At 37.0% G+C, this 23,487-nt stretch overlaps 1 protein-coding gene across 1 annotated transcript in view; it reads left to right on the plus strand.

The window, feature by feature from the left end:
• The window catches only part of STXBP5L (syntaxin binding protein 5 like), a 404,610-nt gene that overhangs the window by 372,818 nt on the left and 8,305 nt on the right, over window positions 1-23,487 (plus strand). Inside the window, exons 24-26 of the mRNA XM_034659194.1 lie at window positions 2,897-3,067; window positions 5,395-5,634; window positions 18,024-18,384. Coding sequence (XP_034515085.1) covers window positions 2,897-3,067; window positions 5,395-5,634; window positions 18,024-18,384 — 772 coding nt within the window. The remainder of the gene's footprint in view (window positions 1-2,896; window positions 3,068-5,394; window positions 5,635-18,023; window positions 18,385-23,487) is intronic.

Consider the following 23,487-nt stretch of genomic DNA (forward strand, 5'->3'; position numbering starts at 1 on the left):
ATCCCATAAATTTTGATATGTTGTATTTCCATTTTCATTTGTCTCAAGATATTTTTAATTTTTTTTTCTTTGACCCATTGGGTGTTCACTATTATATTGCTTAATCTCCACATATTTGTAATTTTCTAGTTTTCCTGTAATTCATTTCTATCTTCATACCATTGTGGTCAGAACAGAGGCTTAATATAATTTCAGTCTTCTTACATATTTTAAGGCCTGTTCTGTGGCCTACCATATGATCTCTTGAAGCTCACTGAAACTTTGGATTTCAGAAACTAAACATTAAACGCAAGGTATATAAACTTACGCTCATTCAAAGTACTTTTAGCTTTAAGAACAAAATCATAGCTATGAAAATTTTGCTATAGAAGGATCAAATTAAAACTGGAGATAAAAAAATTAAGCTGATCAAGGGAAGTCTGTGATTCAGTCCATCCAGGTCTTCAGCTTAAAATTCTTCAAAAAAAAAAAATCCTAAAAATAAGAGCTTAAAAAACCTCAAAATGTCAGCAAAAAGATAGAGAATGAGAATAGTCAAAAAACACTAAAAGACAAATTGAAAATTATATAAACCTCAGTTTTGTTGATTATGATGGCAGAGATGTCCTGCTGTACCAGGCAAGCAATAGCACAGCTCCTAGTATCTAGCTCCAGCATCATCAATGCTGAGCCACTAACAGTGGTTCTTTATTGAAACAGTAATTTCAGTGTGGTTGGGCACTGTTTTCAACTGCAAAGCTTCTAAGTATACCTTATAGGTTATCCTTGAGGTTTTGAGCTGCGTAATATCCTTTCATAAATTCTTTTCCTGCTAAAACAGATTAATCAAGCAAACCAACATTAAGTCAATTAACAAACCAACTTGTTCTCCAACCAAGGCATCATTCCAGATGAAGGGGCAACCTTTCCTAACAGATGTACCCAGAAGGGGGCTTATTTTTGCAATTTGTATCCAATTTTTCTTTTCTTTTTTTTTCCCCCGTAAGTAGGCTCCATACCCATCATGGAGCCCAATGCAGGGCTTGTACTCACAACCCTAAGATCAAGACCTGAACTGAAATTGAGTTGGAAGCTTAACTGACTGGGCCACCAAAGTTGCCATTTTTTTTAATTCATTCTAAGTCTTTTTAGTGCCAGCTATTACTCTCAGTGTTTTTCCTATTTATAAGACTATCTATGATAGTGTAGGAGGGGTAGAGCTCTTGACTTCAGCTTCCCAGTGACTAACTCATTAAGGGATAGTTCTGCCTTTCCATCTGGGAAATCTGGGATTTCTGCGATCTGTGTTAATATGAAAGATGATTGGCCGAAAAGGCATGGATCTCAATGTGCATTACACAGGCCACTCCTAAACCCTACTAAATATGTCCTCAAAATTGCAACCCCTTAACAAATACTTTAGCTGGCCTCGTGGCCCAGGTTTAAGCATATAGCCACTAAGTGAGAAAATCTGGATCCAAATTCTGCCTCCATGAATGCTGTTTATATAATATTAGAAAATTTTCCAACCCCCCCCTTTTTTTTCTAAGCTTTAGTTTCCTCAACTGCAAAATCGGGATAATAACGCATCTACCTTGCAGGGCTGATGTGAAGATTAAATGGGTAATATGTATGATGTGCCTGGCATTTACGTATTTAATAAATATGTTAACTCTTTTTAAAAAATAGTAAAACACACTAATGCATATGAAGGGTGAAACCTAATTGAATTGTCATCCTTGCACTAGCTGCAAGGAAACCCAGAAAATGGACAATTTTAAGTTTTCAAACTCTACAATACAAAAAGGCTGTAATGGAGTTGACAGTACCATATGGACATTAAACAGGATTCTTCTTCATTTAACTCTATGGTCCTTTGAATGACACTTATCATTTTTAAGTGTACTCTGAATATTACAGAACTATGAGATGTTGTTTCAAATATTACATATTAGCATGAAAAAAGACCTATTTTCAGTGGTATTATTTCCAAGTTTTTAAGTTATATCAAAACAGAGATAGGAGTGCCTGGGTGCCTCAGTCGTTAAGCCTCTGCCTTCGGCTCAGGTCATGATCCCAGCATTCTGGGATCGAGCCCTGCATCTGGCTCCCTGCTCAGCAGGAAGCCTGCTTCTTCCTCTCCCACTCCCCCTACTTGTGTTCCCTCTCACTGGCTGTCTCTCTTTCTGTCAAATAAATAAATAAAATCTTAAAAAAAATAAACAAATGAGCTCTAAATAAATAGTACTATTTGTCTTAGACATGAGCAGTTTAAATAGTCTGGAACAAGAATGACAGAATAATTTTTGTTCAGAATTTACCGTATACCAAGAAGGTTCTGGCATGTGACATAAATTATCACAAAAACTCCATGAGGTAATTAATATTACCAATTTATAGAAAGGGAAACTAAAGTATAAAGACTTCAGTAATTTGTACAACTTGTAAATGGTAGAATTAGGATTTAAGCCCAGGCAGTCTGGCTCTAGAATCAATATTCTTAAGGACCATTTGCAACGACACAGTAAGATGCTTCCAATCTATATTTTAAACTCCAAGCACCTGAGCTACTTCCAAAACATATAAATAGGTGTATATTTAAATTATGCAAAAGAAAGTTGAATACTATAACCTATTTTGTAATGCCATTAAGTGGTAAAATACTTAATGGGGACACAGAATAAGTTTTAAGCTATGTTAATCCACATATTAAAAATAAACTTATATGTAACAAAAATCTTATGAAATTTTGGCTAACTACTGAAAATGTGGCTAAATCTTAAAATAGCAAGGGCTTAGCCATCTTTACATGGTTTGGAAAAAAGGAATTCTCACTCTTCATTAATCTACATATTTGGATTCCTTTATATGAAGATTTAATTATGATATTTTTGCTGCCATCTTCCTCTCGGTACAGATCATGTAAATGGACACTGCACAAGTCCCACCTCTCAGAGTTGCAGTTCTGGAAAACGTCTGTCCAGTGCTGATGTGTCAAAAGTAAATCGCTGGGGTCCTGGAAGACCACCATTTCGGAAAGCACAATCAGCTGCTTGCATGGAAATTTCTTTACCGATCACAACAGAAGGTAAGTTAAACACGCAAATTTTGTGGATACAATTAAAATTTGATATGCCATGATAATGGGAGCTAGAGGACAAGGGATGTGGGTCTTGTGTAAAAGATACTTTTACAGTCAACTCAAGGCAATGAGTGACTGAGAGCCTGGTCAAGCTGTGGCCATGACTCCAAATTCATTCCTCACTATACTTCCTTCTTCATCTCTAAAACCAGAATGTCTCTGCTTATTGGTAGACACCTCCTCTGTACAAGGGGAGACCTATGCCTTAATCAGTTCTCTACACTCCCAGAAGCAATTGAGAGTTTCCTTCCATCTCAATGGTAAGCCTTTCAGTGTTTTTACCAGTAGATAGTTATTTAATGTCTTACAACGCTCATCTCCTCAACTGTCAAGTGAATGTGACCAAGAAAAAGGCAAGATCTTAAGTTCTAAAGTTTGCAATCTTCAGATGTTTTTATTTTTTTTATTTTTATTTTTATTTTTTTTAAAGATTTTATTTATTTATTTGACAGAGATAGAGACAGCCAGCGAGAGAGGGAACCCAAGCAGGGGGAGTGGGAGAGGAAGAAGCAGGCTCAAAGCGGAAGAGCCTGATGTGGGGCTCGATCCCACAACACCGGGATCACGCCCTGAGCCGAAGGCAGACGCTTAACCGCCGTGCCACCCAGGCGCCCCCAGATGCTTTTAAAAGGAAGGATTAACTGCATGTTTATGGAGTGCTGGAGCAGGGATTAAAGTGTAAGAGCTAGAAGGCCAGAAATTTTTAGAGAGGGAGGGAAAAAAAGGAATCTTGCAACTTAGTTGCAACAGTCTTGCTGACAAGGAACTTTGGGGAAAGATATAGGAAAAAATCGTCTTAGAAGATTTTCTATGGTAATTCTATTCTATGAAGTAATTCCCCATTTACCATTCCTCAAAAATTTTTTAGTAATGACCTATATTTTGCAATACAAAATTACAAAAATTTAAAAATTTACTATTATACCATACTAAATCTGGTTCATGGATATGCAGATAATGAGGTTAACTCTTTCACAGGTGTATGAGTAACAAACTTAAATGTCAATGAACCACGAATGGAAAAACTTTGAAAGCAAATTAGCTAGGAATTTTATAATGGAAGAAAAATGTAAAGGTTTTGGAAGTAGTACTCTTAGTCACTGGGTTGGGTTGGGAATTTTGAGTTTTAGACATTTCTGTCTCTAGCTTGTGCTGGATTCTGGGACAACTGCTTAACTCTATGTCTCTGTCTCCAAATCTATAAAATTATATAGATTATATCCAAGCTTCCTTTCATCTCTAAATTCTATTACAAATAATTATTTTTACAAACTTGTTGAGGGGTAGAAGGGGGAATCAGGAATACTGTATTTTGCTTTCTACAAAAAGAGTCCAACGAACTTATATTTGGTCTCTTTTTACAAAAATGAGTCACACTTGAACCTATCCAGAAAGAAAAGGAGTGAATGCTGTAGAAAAAAGAATATGAGGAACTTGAACTCTGGAGCAATTATAACAAAACGTTCCTAGTAGTATTTAACTGAGGGGGGTGCATTTATGCTTATTGGAGTGTGCACAAGTGTAAGTGTTGATGAGCTGGAAAACTTGAAACCATGCTGCTTCCTTTAGTGTATTGAAGCCCTCTCAGAAAGATTACCATTAACAATGAGATGGCCCTGTCTACAGCTTATTTGGTCCTAAGGTAAAGTTAGAACTGGATTTGGATTCAAGGTAGATAGCCTGAAAGTAGTTCACGGATATATCATTTGCTCGTTGGCCTTGGTAAATACTCCAATTTTTACAACTGGAGTTACTCCAAATATAGCAAAACCAAAAATCATGTCAGTTAGGGAAATGTATTCACCAAGAACATTCGTGACCTTTCAGGTAAGTAGCCATAATGTTGTAGGTAGGTGGGAATTGCCAAGAAATCATTAGGAATATTTTCAACAATTGAGAGATAGAAGGGAAGCATAATTAAAATGGTACCAGAAATTCTTGTAACCTTGACTACTCAGACTAAATATTTTTTTTTCCAGATTAGAAAATTTCAACTAATTTGTGAGGTAACGTAGGGAGAAAAACATGATGAACTGGAACTCTGGAGACTCAACTTCTAGTCCCAGCTCTGCCAAAGTTTATCACTTACATTTCTAGACTTTAGTCTCTTCATTATCAAAATAAGCTGGTGAACTGGACAAGCAGTCTTCCAGATTAGTTAACAAGGAATCAAATTCTACTTCCCTTTCATAATTTTGGTTTTCATTTACTAAGTCTGACTTCACTTATTATGGAAATATACTAACAATTTTTGTTTTTCTGAATTTCTATAGAAAGCCGAGAAAATTCCTATAATCGTTCTAGAAGCTCTAGCATCTCCAGTATTGACAAAGATTCGAAAGAAGCAATTACAGCACTATATTTCATGGAGTCCTTTGCTCGGAAAAATGACTCTACAGTCTCCCCTTGTTTGTTTGTTGGAACTAGTCTGGGAATGGTGTTAATAATCTCCCTGAACCTACCTTCAGCAGATGAACAAAGATTTACAGAGCCAGTCATGGTATTGCCAAGTGGTAAGAGTTTTTATTTATTCCTTAATTTCTACTTTTTAACATTAATTTGTATTGATCTGGAATAAAGTTTGTAAGTATTCCGTATACTGGAAACTATTGAAAATTTCATAAATCATATACTATCCCAACATTAGTCATACAGCAACTTACCATTCCTTAGAATAAAATAATACAATTATGTCTATGGTAGGAAACTGTGGAACTGCCCACCTAAACAATGCCTTGGGAAAAAGGTTTCTGAAAAGCACTAAGGAAAACCTTAATGCAAAAGTTAAACTATTTAATGAATTGAAGTATTTCTCCAAAGTTCCATGCCAGATCACGGCCTATGAGTGTTTTTTATCATCCCTGGAGAATTCAGAACAATTAATCTTGAAGCAGTCTAATTTGACATGGCTTTCTAAAGTCCTTGGTAACCTTCCCATCTTGTTTCAAAGGCATACCACAATTTCTTTCCTTTTTATCCTAGTGCCTAAAGAGTTTAACATGTTATGAGTATTTTGCTAAAGCATGTTTTATTCTCTTGAATTATCTTTCTTTCCTCCCAAAGAAGAGATGAGTGTGATTCCTCATGCAATTCCTTTGAATATTTGAAAATTTGTTCTTTTCAGTAACTTTACTTTGTATTTCCTAGGTATGATGTTCTTCAGATAGTTTTTAAGTAAAAAAAATAATTTTATTAATATATAGAATAAGGAATTTTATTTTAAAAGAATACATATATATAGAATGCTAGGTTAGAGTTAAATTTTATTAACTGGTGTGCTAATTCTTGTAGATTTTTACTTATTGGAAGTGGAATAGTCAGCTCTCTACTAGTGTGGCAAATTTAGATAAATGTATCCATGCACATGCATTTGTGTGTGTGTGTTTAAACAACTGAAATTGATCTCATACTTCTGGAGACTAGAGGGCCAAGATTAAGGAGTCAGCAGGTCTAGTTTCTTCTGAGGCCTCTGTCCTTGGCTTGTAGATAGCCACCGTTACCATATCTTCCCATGGCTGTCCTTCTGTGTGCATGTACTTCTGGTGCCTCCTGTGTATCCTAATCTCTTCTTAGACACCAGTCAGCTGGGATTAGGGCCCACTCTAACAACCTCCTTTTAACATCATCATCTCTTTAAAGGCTCTACCTTAAATACAGTCACCTTCTGAGGTACTAGGGTTTAGGCCTTCAACATATGAATTTGGTAGGGACAAAATTCAGCCTATAAAATCCATTGTATTTTAAAAGTTAATCTGTTAGAGTCACTTTAATTGTGGTATACTTCATGATGAGAAAATATCTTTTACTACATTTCTAATTTTAAGGAAATATGCACAATTCCTACACTGGTTAAGTTAGAGACAGATCAGTGAGGACAATGAATTATTAAACATTAATTCAATCTACTACTTAACTCAATACATTGTTATCCATATTGGATATGTGACAGGCATTCCCTACAAGTTTAAAGGTGAAAATCTAACTCCTGTGTACACAAGTTTACAACCGTAAATGGAAGACAATTTTGTAAGAGATATTCTAACAAATATGGTTTTCTATGTCACAAGCCTAGAAATAAACAGATCTGGAACTAATTTAACAGATCTCTCAATATTACGGGAAAGTTCTTTACCATTCTTAAACAAACAGAGTAAAAATGATGGCAAAATACAAATTAAGTAGAGATTCAACTTAATAATGTGGTATCTGATAAGGAAAAGCTTTGCAAATATTTACTAAACTATTTAAAGATATATAATGGGAACCTGTCTTCTCCAATTTTCTGTCATTATTCTCCAGTTCTTTCAAGACGTAAGTTAATATCAACATCAGTTCACCAACTGTAACAAATGTACCACACTAATACAAGATGTTAATAAATAAAGGACAAAGGGAGCATATGGGAACTCTTTGTACTCAATTTTTTGTAACCCTAAAACTGCTCTTTAAAAAAAGTATTTTTGGGGAGTTGAGGGTGGAGGAGTAGGGGACCCTATTTCAACCCATCTCCTGCATTTAGCTGGATATCTACCAAACCATTCTCAACACCCACGAAATCAGCCTGAGATATAAGAATATACATCTGGAACTCTACAAGCAGAAAATCTCCAGAAGTCTCAAGGTATGAAGGGTGGAGGAGTGATTCTGGAAGCAGATATCAGAAGAGAAACAGAAGGGGGAGGGAGCCACCATAAGCTGGCGCCTGGAAGGTGACATAACACCAGAGAGCAAAAGGATCCCACACTGGGGACCAGGCAAAGACTCACTGACTGGTTGCAGCAGGGAAAGGACTTCAGTCCAGCCCCCAGACAGGATCCAGGAGCTGCAGGTATGCACACGAACAGAGGACAGCCTGTGGTTTTAGAAGCACAAAGGGCAGAAACACGCCCAGCCCTGGGATCAACCTCTGGGAGAGTTGCTGTGGGGCTCACTACCAGGGAGGCTGAGTTTTTAGCAGTGCAGACAGAAACAGAGACTGTGTGTCTTGGAGACCTCAGTGAAGAACAGACTGCAATTTCTCTGTTCTGGGACGGAGGTTTGGGTACGGTCACTTGTCTGACTCTCAGAAGAGACACTGAAAGCCACCAGGGAAAGCTGCCAGAGAACAAGCTCAAAAAACCTGTTTTCACTGAGCCATCCCCTCCCCCACAGGGGGCAGGGCAACTCTACCAAAGCAGGGTTGCCTGAGTAACAGTGCAGCAGGCCCCTCCCTTAGAAGACAGGCTGGAAGAACAAGAGGACGACAACCCTAGGGTCACTATAAAACAGGTACATCTTGCTTGGATCTTGGTTAATATTTGGACTCTTTTACATTCCCTCAACCACCCCTGAACACAATGACTAAGAGGAGAAACCTCCACAAAGAAAAGAATCAGAGATTGTGGCCTCTGCCACAGACCTAATGGATACAGATATAAGCCAGATGTCAGAGATAGACTTCAGAGTATCAATCATGAAGTCAATATCTAGGCTTGAGGAAAATATTAGTGACAATATAGAATCTCTAAGGGGAGGAATGAGATCTAATCAGGCCAAACTAAAAAATGCTATGAATGAGATGCCGTCTAAACTGGATATCCTGACAGCCAGGGTAAATGAGGCTGAAGAACAAATGAGTGAGCTAGAAGATAAGATGACAGAAAAGAAGGATCCCGAGGAGGCCTGGGATAAACTCCTGAAAGCCCAAGAGATCAGACAGAGAGAGATTAGTGATGCCAGGAAATGTTCTAATGTCAGAATTACTGGGATCCCTAAGGGGGTGGAGAGAGAGAGGTCCAGAAGATATATTTGAGCAAATTGTAGCTGAGAACTTCCCTAATCTGGGGAAGGAAACAAGCATTCCCATCCAAAAGGCAGATAGGACCCCTCCCAAGTTCAGAGGGAACAGATCAACACCTCAACAGATAATAGTAAAACTCGCAAATCTTAGGTCCAAGGAAACAATTCTGAAAGCAGCTAGGGGCAAGACATTTCTTATGTACAGAGGGAGGAACATCAGAATAACATCAGACCTGTCCAGAGAGACCTGGCAAGCCAGAAAGGGCTGGCAAGACATATTCAGGGTACTAAATGAGAAGAACATGCACCCAAGGATACTTTAACCAGCAAGGCTATCATTCAGAATGAATGGAGAGAGAAGGAGTTTCCAAGACCAGCAGAAGCTGAAAGAATACATGGCCACCAAGCCGGCCTTGCAAGAAATATTAGGGAGGGTTCTATAAAAGAAGAAAGACCCCAAGAGTAGTATAGACCAGAAATTTACAGAGACAATCTATAGAAACAGGGACTACACAGGATGGCACTAAAATCTATCTTTCAGTAGTCACTCTCAATGTGAACGGCCTAAATGCTCCCATGAAATGGCACAGGGCTGCAGTTTGGATAAAAAGACATGACCCATCCATTTGCTGTCTACAAGAGACTCATTTTGAACCTAGATACATCCAGACTGAAAGTGAGGGGATGGAGAGCCATTTTTCATGCCAATGGACCTCAAAAGAAAGCTGGGGTAGCAATTCTTATATCAGACAAATTAGATTTTAAGACAAAGACTGTAGTAAGAGATACAGAGGGACACTATATCATTCTTAAAGGGTCTGTCCAACAAGATCTAACAATTGTAAATATGTATGCCTGCAACATGGGAGCAGCCAACTACATAAGCCAACTGATAACCAAAATAATCATACTGATAATACTTTAATAGTAGGAGACCTCAACACTCCACTCTCAGCAACAGACAGATCATCTAGGCAGAAAATCAACAAAGAAACAAGAGCTTTGAGTGACACACCAGACCAGGTGGACTTCATAGATATATATAGAATATTCCACCCTCAAACAACAGAATACGCATTCTTCTCAAACACACATGGAGCTTTCTCCAGAATAAACCACATACTGGGTCACAATCAGGTCTCAACCGATACCAAAAGATTGAGATTATTCCCTACATATTTTCAGACCACAATGCTTTAAAACTGGAACTCCATCACAAGAAAAAATTTGGAAAGAATTCAAACATTTGGAAGCTAAAGACCATCCTGCTAAACAATGTTTGGGTCAATGGGAAATGAAGAACTTAATTCGTGGAAATCAATGATATCGAAAACACATCGGTCCAAATCCTATGGGATACTGCAAAGGCACTCCTAAGGAGGAAATACATAGCCATCCAAGCTTCACTCAAAAAAGTAGAAAAATCCAAACACACAAGCTAACCTTACAGCTAAAGGAACTGGAGAAAGAACAGCAAATAAAACCTAAACCAAGCAGAAGAAGAGAAATAATAAAGATTAGAGCAGATATCAATGAAATAGAAACCAGAAAAATAGTAGAGCAGATCAACAAAACTAGAAGTTCATTCTTTGAAAAAACTAACCAGATCAATAAACCTCTGGCCAGACTTATCCAAAAGAAAAGAGAAAGGACCCAAATTAATAAAATTATGAATGAAAGGGGAGAGATCATGACTGACACCAAGGAAATAGAAATAATTACTAGAAATTATTATCAGCAATTATATGCAAATAAATTAAGCAACCTGGAAGGAATGATGCCTTCCTGGAAACCTATAAAGCACCAAGACTGAAACAGGAAGAAATTGACAATCTGAATAGACCAATAACAAAATTGAAGCAGTGATCAAACCCCCCCCCCCAAAAAAAAAGAAGACTCCAGGGCCAGATGGCTTCCCAGGGGAATTCTATCAAACATTTAAAGAAAAAATAATACCTATTCTCCTGAAGCTGTTTCAAAAGCTAGAAACAGAAGGAAAACTTCCAAACTCATCCTATGAGGCCAGCATTACCTTGATCCCAAAACCAGGCAAAGACCCCATCAAAAAGAAGAATTACAGACCAATATGCCTAATGAATATGGATGCCAAAATTCTCAACAAGATCCTAGCCAATAGGATCCAACAATACATTAAAAGGATTATCCATCATGACCAGGTGGGATTTATTCCTGGGATACAAGGGTGGTTCAACATTCAAGAATCCATCAGTGTGATAGAACACATTAATGAAAGAAAAGACAGGAACCATATGATCCTCTCAATTGATGCAGAAAAAGCATTTGACAAAATACAGCATCCTTTCCTGATTAAAAAATACAGCATCCTTTCCTGATTAAAACTCTTCAAAGTGTAGGGAGAGAATGTACATTCCTCAATTTCATAAAAACCACCTATGAAAAGCCCCAGAGAATAACATTCTCAATGGGGAAAAGCTGAGAGCTTTTCCCTTAAGATCAGGAATATGACAAGGATGCCCATTCTCACCATTATTGTTCAACATAGAACTAGAAGTCCTAGCCTCAGCAATCAGACAACGAAAAGAAATAAAAGGCGTCTGAATTGGCAACAAAGTCAAACTCTCTCTGCAGATGACATGACACTTCATGTGGAAAACCCAAAAGGACTCCACCCCCAAATTCCTAGAACTCATACAGCAATTCAGTAATGCGGCAGGATACAAAATCAATGCACAGAAATCAGTTGCTTTTCTATACACTAACAATGTAGCTGAAGAAAGAAATTAGGGAATTGATTCCATTTACAATAGCATCATAAACCATAAGATACCTAGGAATAAACTTAACCAGAGAGATAAAGGATCTGTACTCTAGAAACTATAGAACACTTATGAAAGAAATTGAAGAAGACACAAAAAGATGGAAAAACATTCCATGCTCATGGATTAGAAGAATAACCATTATTAAAATGTCTATGCTGCTCAGAGCAATCTCTACTTTCAACGCCATTCCTATCAAAATACCAATGGCATTTTTCAAAGAGCTGGAACAAACAATCCTAAAATTTGTATGGAACCAGAAAAGACCCTGAATTGCCAAGGAAATGTTGGAAAAGAAAAAACAAAGCTGGGGGCATCATGCTGCCTGATTTCAAGCAGCCCACAATATGGACCCTCAACTGTATGGTCAACTAAACTTCGACAAATCAGCAAAAAATATCCAATGGAAAAAGACAGTGTCTTCAATACATGGTGCTGGGTAAATTGGACAGCTATATAGAGAAGCATGAAACTTGACCACACATAAAGATAAACTCAAAATGGTTGAAAGACCTCAATGTGAGACAGGAATCCATCAAAATCCTAGAGGAGAACGCAGGCAGTAACCTCTTCAACATCGGCCACAGCAACTTCTTTCAAAAGACAACTCCAAAGGCAAGGGAAACAAAAGCAAAAATGAACGTTGGGACATCATCAAGATATAAAGCTTCTGCACAGCAAAGGAAACAGTCAACAAAACAAAGAGGCAACCCACGGAATGGGAGAAGATATTTGCAAATGATATTATAGATAAAGGGCTAGTATCCAAGATTTATAAAAAACTTCTCAAACTCCACTCAAAAACAATCCAGTCAAAAAATGGGCAGAAGACATGAACAGACACTTCTCCAAAGAAGACATACAAATGGCTGACACATGAAAAAAATGTTCAACATCACTAGCCATCAGGGAAATGCAAATCAAAACCACAATGAGATATCACTTTACACCAGTTAGAATGGCAAAAATTAACAAGGCAGGAAACAACAAGTGTTGGAGAGGATGTGGAGAAAGGGGAACCCTCTTACACTGTTGGTGGGAATGCAAGCTGGTACAGCCACTTTGGAAAACAGTATGGAGGTTCCTCCAAAAGTTAAAAATAGAGTTACCCTATGACCCAGCAACTGCACTACTAGGTATTTACCCCAAAGATATAGATGTTGTGAAAAGAAGGGCCACAGGCACCCCAATGTTCAAAGCAGCAATGTCCACAATAGCCCAGACTGTGGAAGGAGTGAGATGCCCTTCAACAGATGAATGGATAAGGAAGATGTGGTCCATATATAAAATGGAATATTACTCAGCCATTAGAAAGGATGAATGAACCACCATTTGCATAGACATGGATGGAACTGGAGGGGATTATGCTAAGCGAAATAAGTCAAGCAGAGAAAGAAAATTATAATATGTTTTCACTCATATGTGGAACATAAGGAATAGCATGGAGGACATTAGGGGAAGGAAGGGAAAACTGAAGGTGGGGAACAGAGGGGGAGACGAACCATGAGAGACTATGGACTCTGGGAAACAATGTGAGGGTTTGAAGAGGGAAGGTGGGTGGGGGATTGGTTAGCCCAGTGATGGGTATTAAGGAGGGCACGTGTTGTAATGAGCACTGGGTGTTACACACAAATAATGAATCGTGGAACACTACATCAATAACTAATTATGTACTGTTTGGTGACTAACATAACATAATAAAAAAAAGTATTTTTTAAGAGACACATAAAATAGTTAACTATGAAGCTAGGCTCAGATGTGCTTTATAAATAACAATGGAAAAGAGAGAAAGCCAAACTGGAAGATCATAAGAGACTACTATGAACAGTAATATGCATATAAACTGAACAATCTAAAAGAAATGGATAAATTCCTAGAAGCATACAACCTACCAAGACTGAATCATGAAGCAATAAGAAGTCTGAACAGATCTATAACAAGGAGATTGAAACAGCAATCAAAAGCCACTCAACAAAGAAAAGCCCACTTCTCCTTTTTAAGGAATCTTTTCACATTAATTTACTGTGGTTGTCTTGACAACAAATTCAATGATATGAAAATTTGAAGTGCACTAAATCACTGAATTTTAGAATGGAAAAGCACCTAAAGATTATCCATTCCTGGTAGTTATCCCTTTAGTCTTTATCAGAATCACTTGGGGGGTTTGTTACAACACAGATAATTGGTGCCCACCCAGAGTTTCCAATTGTAGGTCTGGGGTGGAGTCCAAGGATTTGCATTTTTAACAAGCTCCCAGGTGATTCTACAAATGCAACTTTAAATGCTGGAATGGAAAAAGCTAAAATTCTTGGCTCCTGTGTAGGGAAAAACCGAGCGCTTCCTCCTTCTGTGTTTGTCCTATGTACCTCTTTTACTTTCACGCTACTTCCACACTTAACACTTCTGACACCAGACACATGGAGGTTTTTCCCCATAGCAAGCAATTCTTTGCAACACCAGCTGGATGTCCCACAATTTAACTTGATTCTGACACTATGTGGAAATAACTATCAGATCCCACAAGTTAAGGGCTCAGTTCCACAAAACTGCCTTCTCTCCTTCCTTTAGACACCAGTCACAAGTCTAGCTTGTCACCTGTGCTTCTGACCTATTGGCTATAAATCTGGGGTTCCCACAACCCCCCCCTTGGGTTCAATTAATTTGCTAGAGTGGCACACAGAGCTCAGGAAAACTGTTTACTTACCGTTTATCTGTTTATTATTAAAACACACAGATGAACATCCAGATGGAAGAGAGGAGTAGGGAAAAGAACACAGAGCTTCCAAGCCGTCTGCACCAACATCTCTCTCCCAGTGCCCCCCCCCATTCACCAAACAGGAAGCTCTCAAAAACCTCCTCCTTTTGAGTTTTTAGGGAGGCTTCATTAATTACATAGACATGATTGACTAAATCATTGGCCACTGGTGATTGAATTCAATATCCAGCCCCCTCCTCTTCCAGGGGCAAGGGGTGGAACTAAAGTACAAACCCTCCAATCACATTGTTCGTTCCTCTGGCAACCAGCCCCCATCCGTTGGGTGAGGTCAGAAAGTCACCTCATTAACATAATAAAAGACACCTGTGTTGCCCTCACTTTTAGAAATTCCAAGGGTTTTAGGAGCTCTGTGTCAGACACAGAATAAAGACCAAATATATGGTTATTACAAATCACAGTATTACACATGCATATTCAGCTCAATCACAATTCTGGTTAAATTTAGTTCTACCTACTTTATTTCTATACCTGTGTAGCTGAATATGGCTAGAGAAAAATATGTAAGCACAATAAATAGTCTCATTTTGAAATAAATAATTAACAACTTCAACTAGGCTGCTATGCTGCTGGGTAATTATATTTACTATATTTCCCTAGTCCTCTCTCCCATGCTCTTAAACAATTATATATTTCTCCACTCTACTCAAACCTCCAATACCCCCTTTGCTGTTTTCAATGTCAGCTAATGACCACGTGTCCCCTTTCACTGAGGAAATTGAAACAAGCAGATAACTTCAACCACCACATCTACCAATCTGTCTGCTTATATCTTCATGGTCTCTATATTATCTCCTGTTGTTATGACTAAATTGTGTAAGCTCCCAACTTGGCCAACTTCTCTACTTGTATACTCAAGAAAGTCAAGCCAGCAACTTTTCCTTTGTTTCCTTTATATAATTTTATTATTACAATTATTACACCTGTGTAATTATCATGGTAAAAATTTTATCTTTCTGCTAGATCATTATACAAACATGCTGTTCTTTCTCCCATTAAAAGAGAAAAACTAGGGGTGTCTGGCTGGCTCAGTTGGTAAAGCATGTGACTCTTGATCTTGCGGTTGTGAGTTCGAGCCCCAGGTTGGGTGTAGAGGTTACTTAAAAAAATAAAATCTTAAATAAATAAATAAAATAAATATATAAATAAATAAGAAAAACTCTCTTGAATCTATCCTCCAAAATGTTCCATTTCATTTCTTTTTCTTTTATGCAAAATTCCTTGAAATGTTTGTCTTATATTCACTATTTTCAATTTTCTTCTCCTATTCTCTCATCTCCATTCTAATCAAGCTTTCTCCCATACCAGTCAATAAAAACCTCTATCTAGGTCACCATTGACCTCATGGCTAAATCCAATGGTCAGTTCTCAGGGCACATCTTACTTGACATATCAGCAACATATTACATGTTTACCATTGTCCCTATACTAAAAACACTTCACTTGGATTCCAGAACAATAAATTTACCTACTTTTCTTTCTAACTTTCAACCCATTCCTTATCAGTTCACTTTGCTGGTTCCTTCTCATTTCACTGGACTTAAAACATCAGAATGCCCAAAGACTGACTCAAACCTTTTCTGTTTTCTATTTATATTTAAGGCCAAAATGAAATCAACCAACCTCATGACTTTGAATGCCATTGATAATCTGATAGGTCATATATTTGTATTTATAGTCTGGAACCATCTCCAAATTTCTGACATATAAATCCAGTTACTTAACATCCACTTAGATGTCTAATAAGCATCTCAAACGTTAACATGTCCAAAACTGAGTTCCTGGTATTCCTTTCCTTTCTCCCATATTCTTTTCCACATCTGTTAACAGCAATTCCATCCTTCCAGTTTCTCAGGTCAGAAACAGAATCATCCTGGTCCACTATGTTTCTTTCCCACTCTAAATCCAGTTTATTAGCAAATTCTGTTTATTTGACCTTTATAGTATCCTCAGATTCTGATCATTGCTCACCATCTCTGTTGTTACCACCTGATTGGAGGAAACCTCTATCCATTTCTTGCCTTGATTTCATGTACTAATCTATTAACTGTTCTCCCTTTGTTCAACCTTGATTCCCTTTAGACTATGCCCAGCAGGTAGAGTTATCCTGTTAAACGAAAATTAGATTACAACACTCTATTCTTAAAATCTTCCTCATGCCAAGTAAAAGTCTAATGCTTTTGGCATTATCTTTTTATCCCATGGGACACTGGGACCTTTTATTCCTTGACCCTCACACTGAAGCACCTAAACCCTGCTCTCCTATCTTCTTCAGTTACCCTTGTAGGACATTTACAGGCTTCTTAGTTTTGAAGTGGATTTTAAAACACAACTGGGGGGGGCGCCTGGGTGGCACAGCAGTTAAGTGTCTGCCTTCGGCTCAGGGCATGATCCCAGCGTTCTGGGATCGAGCCCCACATCAGGCTCTTCTGCTATGAGCCTGTCTCCCTCTCCCACTCCCCCTGCTTGTGTTCCCCCTCTCGCTGGCTGTCTCTATCTCTGTCAAATAAATAAAAAATCTTTAAAAAAATAAAATAAAACACAACTGGGATGTTAAATCACCTAAACGTATTATTTTAAATTTGATAAATTTTAAATACTTTAAATTACAGAGTACTTTCTGGATGGAATGTATTTTTATTTATCATCCTTCTTTTTTCAAGTGTCTGTTGTATGTACACTCTTGAGGCATATCAGCCTGGGTTAATCACCTTACTCTCTGCATGATGTCAGAGAATAAAGGAAAAGACTGCTGGGGCATTGCTTAAGGAAGAGTCTGGTAATGTCCAAAGATCAATCTATTACAAGTTACCTCCTAAGCTTTATAGTATCCTGTCCTCTGGGACTGGTAAAAACACCCATAGGTAATAATTGGGCATGGATATTCAAACTTGGAGAATCCAGGTGAGTAAACTTCTTTTCTGTATAAAGATACATAAACCTGCCTAAGAGCCAAAGGATTTTTTAATACAATCAAAATTGCTAGCATGAACTCTATATGTTAAAATTTCATGAAATTTATTCTAGGTGTTCAATTTCAGAAGGGGGGAAAACATTTTCTAGTAAATGAGTAAGAAATAAGGAAATGGAATCAGATGATATAGTTTTTTTTCAGTTGAACTTCTTTCAATAAATGAAAATTATAAATTTTCTAAAGTTTGCTTTTAAAAAAGGATGTTAAGGGAGATTATGTGGTATGGCAAAAGAATACTGGATTTGAAATTAGGAAACCTGAGTTCTAGTGCAGGCTCAACCACTAACTTGCCATGTGGCATGCCCCAAGTCTCATCACTTTTCTGTGTCTCCATTTTCTCATTAATAAAATGAAAGGATTTGACAAGTTGATGTCTTAGGCCCCTTTTAGACCTAATGCTCTATGATGCCAAGTTGTTGCAAATGATGAACTCACAAATCTATTGATCTGTGTATATTACTGCAATATTATGACACTATAGATATAAATTATCATTATAAAACATATACTGCCCATAAATGAATAACAACTATTTTAGAAAGAATTTCACATGCCAGTGATATGAAATTGTTTTTATAGGTACATTCCTCTCACTGAAAGGAGCTGTGCTAACATTCTCCTGTATGGACCGAAATGGTGGATTAATGCAACCGCCATATGAAGTTTGGAGGGATCCAAACAACGTAGATGAAAATGAAAAATCTTGGAGAAGGAAACTGGTCATGAACTACCCCTCTCCATCCCAAGAAATAGGAGATCATCAGTATACAATAATCTGCTCAGAAAAACAAGCCAAAGTCTTCTCACTGCCTTCTCAGACTTGTCTTTATGTTCATAACATCACCGAGACATCTTTTATACTGCAAGCGGATGTGGTGGTCATGTGTAACAGTGCCTGTTTGGCATGCTTTTGTGCCAATGGGCATATCATGATAATGAGGTACTTGCCTTCTTTATAAATTATCTGGTAATCAAAACAGTGTGACCAGGGTACAGTTCTGAAAAGTATATGTGTAATATGCAATCAAGAAGCAACATGAGATCATTGGTTCATTGTTTGTGAATGTTTTATTGTTTGACAATTTGAGGAGATTATGGGGTTTTTTATTTTTTTATTTTTTGCGTTTGCTAAAAGTGCTTTGCATTGTCAATGAAATATATCTTTTAATTGATTTCAAGGAATCTAAGGAATGAGTGATTTTTCTAGTCATTCACACATTAATTCATAGCATTTACTGAACATATGCTATCTCCCAGATATTATGCTAGGCATGAAATATAAAAATGAATAAACTATAAGGGAAAGAAATGAACTTACTTTTACTATGTTTTATAATACACACAAGAACTTTACATTTAGAGTTAAATTTGGTCCTTATGATTTCTTTTTTTTTTTTAAAGATTTTATTTATTTATTCGACAGAGATAGAGACAGCCAGCAAGAGAGGGAACACAAGCAGGGGGAGGGGGAGAGGAAGAAGCAGGCTCATAGTGGAGGAGCCTGATGTGGGTCTTGATCCCATAACGCCGGGATCAAGCCCTGAGCTGAAGGCAGACGCTTAACCGCTGTGCCACCCAGGCGCCCCTTATGATTTCTGTAAGACATAGGAAAACAAAGTATTATTTGCATCCTCCAGTTTACATATGTTAATAAATTAAAGCTCAAATTTGCCTGAGGTTGCAAGTCTCTGAAAGAGTGAGACCAGCACTGAACAGTGTATTAAAAGTCATCACTACAATTGAAATATAACATTGTGTAGGCTTAAGGTATACAACATGATAATTTGATATATGTATATATTGTGAAATTACTACCACAGTAATGTTAGTTAACACATCCATCACCTCACAGTTACCACTCTTGTGTGTGTGGTGAGAACTTTTAAGATCTACTCTTCTAGCAACTTCAAGTATACAATACAGTATTGTTAACTATAAGTCATTGTGTTGTACATTAGATCCACAGAATTTAATAATCTTGTAACTGGAAGTTTATGCCTTCTGACAACCTTAATAATATGATATCAGCTGAGAGATTTCATTATACTGTCAGTAAATTAAAATAAAATTCATGGGACACAAAATTAATTACCTAATGATTTTGAGTTCAACAAACACTTAATAAACATAATCTATGTAGAAGTCACTATCATTTAATACCTCACCTGGTTCCAAAAATCACTGAGACAGTTAAGCATTATACTAGGCCTCTGAAGGATATAAAAATTAGTAAAAGCATAGTTCTAGTCCTTAAAAACCTTGCTATCAAATTGGGGGAGATAAGACAGACACACAAGTAATTATAACACAAAGAACATACATATTCCAACAGAGGAAATAGAGGATCGAATCTTCTACACACAAACTAAATCTTCAGAATTCAAAGTCATGAGATAGTTGGTATATGTTATTAAAAAGGAGATGTTGGAAAGAAAGTAAACTGAAGAAGTAGGTTGGGGTAAATTATTGAGGTCCTTTAATGGCAATCTAATGAGCTTGATATTAATCAGTTAGTAGCTAACCTGCTCTAGCTATACATTAGGAAATACTATGGAAAGCTTGAAATGGTCTTCTGAAGTGTTAGCTATATAGAAAGCAAGGCGGAAACTGATGTGAGGGATTATTGAGGGAAACTTGCTGAATGTAACACTGATCGTGAAAGGTAATGGAGGTCGTTAAATCTCANAAAACATTTTCTAGTAAATGAGTAAGAAATAAGGAAATGGAATCAGATGATATAGTTTTTTTTCAGTTGAACTTCTTTCAATAAATGAAAATTATAAATTTTCTAAAGTTTGCTTTTAAAAAAGGATGTTAAGGGAGATTATGTGGTATGGCAAAAGAATACTGGATTTGAAATTAGGAAACCTGAGTTCTAGTGCAGGCTCAACCACTAACTTGCCATGTGGCATGCCCCAAGTCTCATCACTTTTCTGTGTCTCCATTTTCTCATTAATAAAATGAAAGGATTTGACAAGTTGATGTCTTAGGCCCCTTTTAGACCTAATGCTCTATGATGCCAAGTTGTTGCAAATGATGAACTCACAAATCTATTGATCTGTGTATATTACTGCAATATTATGACACTATAGATATAAATTATCATTATAAAACATATACTGCCCATAAATGAATAACAACTATTTTAGAAAGAATTTCACATGCCAGTGATATGAAATTGTTTTTATAGGTACATTCCTCTCACTGAAAGGAGCTGTGCTAACATTCTCCTGTATGGACCGAAATGGTGGATTAATGCAACCGCCATATGAAGTTTGGAGGGATCCAAACAACGTAGATGAAAATGAAAAATCTTGGAGAAGGAAACTGGTCATGAACTACCCCTCTCCATCCCAAGAAATAGGAGATCATCAGTATACAATAATCTGCTCAGAAAAACAAGCCAAAGTCTTCTCACTGCCTTCTCAGACTTGTCTTTATGTTCATAACATCACCGAGACATCTTTTATACTGCAAGCGGATGTGGTGGTCATGTGTAACAGTGCCTGTTTGGCATGCTTTTGTGCCAATGGGCATATCATGATAATGAGGTACTTGCCTTCTTTATAAATTATCTGGTAATCAAAACAGTGTGACCAGGGTACAGTTCTGAAAAGTATATGTGTAATATGCAATCAAGAAGCAACATGAGATCATTGGTTCATTGTTTGTGAATGTTTTATTGTTTGACAATTTGAGGAGATTATGGGGTTTTTTATTTTTTTATTTTTTGCGTTTGCTAAAAGTGCTTTGCATTGTGAATGAAATATATCTTTTAATTGATTTCAAGGAATCTAAGGAATGAGTGATTTTTCTAGTCATTCACACATTAATTCATAGCATTTACTGAACATATGCTATCTCCCAGATATTATGCTAGGCATGAAATATAAAAATGAATAAACTATAAGGGAAAGAAATGAACTTACTTTTACTATGTTTTATAATACACACAAGAACTTTACATTTAGAGTTAAATTTGGTCCTTATGATTTCTTTTTTTTTTTTAAAGATTTTATTTATTTATTCGACAGAGATAGAGACAGCCAGCAAGAGAGGGAACACAAGCAGGGGGAGTGGGAGAGGAAGAAGCAGGCTCATAGTGGAGGAGCCTGATGTGGGTCTTGATCCCATAACGCCGGGATCAAGCCCTGAGCTGAAGGCAGACGCTTAACCGCTGTGCCACCCAGGCGCCCCTTATGATTTCTGTAAGACATAGGAAAACAAAGTATTATTTGCATCCTCCAGTTTACATATGTTAATAAATTAAAGCTCAAATTTGCCTGAGGTTGCAAGTCTCTGAAAGAGTGAGACCAGCACTGAACAGTGTATTAAAAGTCATCACTACAATTGAAATATAACATTGTGTAGGCTTAAGGTATACAACATGATAATTTGATATATGTATATATTGTGAAATTACTACCACAGTAATGTTAGTTAACACATCCATCACCTCACAGTTACCACTCTTGTGTGTGTGGTGAGAACTTTTAAGATCTACTCTTCTAGCAACTTCAAGTATACAATACAGTATTGTTAACTATAAGTCATTGTGTTGTACATTAGATCCACAGAATTTAATAATCTTGTAACTGGAAGTTTATGCCTTCTGACAACCTTAATAATATGATATCAGCTGAGAGATTTCATTATACTGTCAGTAAATTAAAATAAAATTCATGGGACACAAAATTAATTACCTAATGATTTTGAGTTCAACAAACACTTAATAAACATAATCTATGTAGAAGTCACTATCATTTAATACCTCACCTGGTTCCAAAAATCACTGAGACAGTTAAGCATTATACTAGGCCTCTGAAGGATATAAAAATTAGTAAAAGCATAGTTCTAGTCCTTAAAAACCTTGCTATCAAATTGGGGGAGATAAGACAGACACACAAGTAATTATAACACAAAGAACATACATATTCCAACAGAGGAAATAGAGGATCGAATCTTCTACACACAAACTAAATCTTCAGAATTCAAAGTCATGAGATAGTTGGTATATGTTATTAAAAAGGAGATGTTGGAAAGAAAGTAAACTGAAGAAGTAGGTTGGGGTAAATTATTGAGGTCCTTTAATGGCAATCTAATGAGCTTGATATTAATCAGTTAGTAGCTAACCTGCTCTAGCTATACATTAGGAAATACTATGGAAAGCTTGAAATGGTCTTCTGAAGTGTTAGCTATATAGAAAGCAAGGCGGAAACTGATGTGAGGGATTATTGAGGGAAACTTGCTGAATGTAACACTGATCGTGAAAGGTAATGGAGGTCGTTAAATCTCAGGATTAGAAGAGAATTTAAAGGTTAAAATTTTTTTTATTAACTTGAATAATAGTGATGTCATTAGCAGAAAGGAAATTCATGAGAATTTGGGAAAGCTGATAATGAGAAGTTGAGAATGAATGCCTTGAATTTGAGGTGATTTTAAGCCATCCCACAGAAGTTTGGCAAGCAATTTAAGGTCTGGACTCCTAGAAAAATATGAGAGATCCAGCTTTGGAAGTCATCTATGTAAATGTGTTAGTGAAAGTTAACAGCAGTGAATGAGGTCAGCAAAGAAGATACTATAATAAGAAAGGAGAAATAGACGGATCGGGGAACAAAAACTTGAGGATATCTTTACATTTGTGTTGTAGAAGAGAAACAAAATCGAGCCGAGGATATTGAGAACTCGTCAGAGATATAGAAAAAGGACGAGAATAACTTCATGAAAGAAGAGTATCCAAACAAAAGATAGAAGACCTCTAAGACAATGGTCAAGAGGTAGTCAGATTTGGCAGAGAGGCCAAAGAATTTGGATAGGAAAAAAAAAAAAAACACTAGGCCTGGAAACTAACAGGGTATTAGTGATCCTTGAGAAGGCAAATATTGGGAGCATGGTGGAGGCAGAAACTAAATTTTCAATGGAACTAGAGGCAGTGGTATATAGATGGGAGTTGACAAACTACCACCCACAAACCGTATCTACCCTGCCCGCCACCTAATCTGATATTGTACAGTCTGCAAGCTAAGAATGGATTTTATGTTTT

This window comes from Ailuropoda melanoleuca, chromosome 1 (genome assembly GCF_002007445.2).
Source record: "Ailuropoda melanoleuca isolate Jingjing chromosome 1, ASM200744v2, whole genome shotgun sequence".
Lineage (NCBI taxonomy): Eukaryota > Metazoa > Chordata > Mammalia > Carnivora > Ursidae > Ailuropoda > Ailuropoda melanoleuca.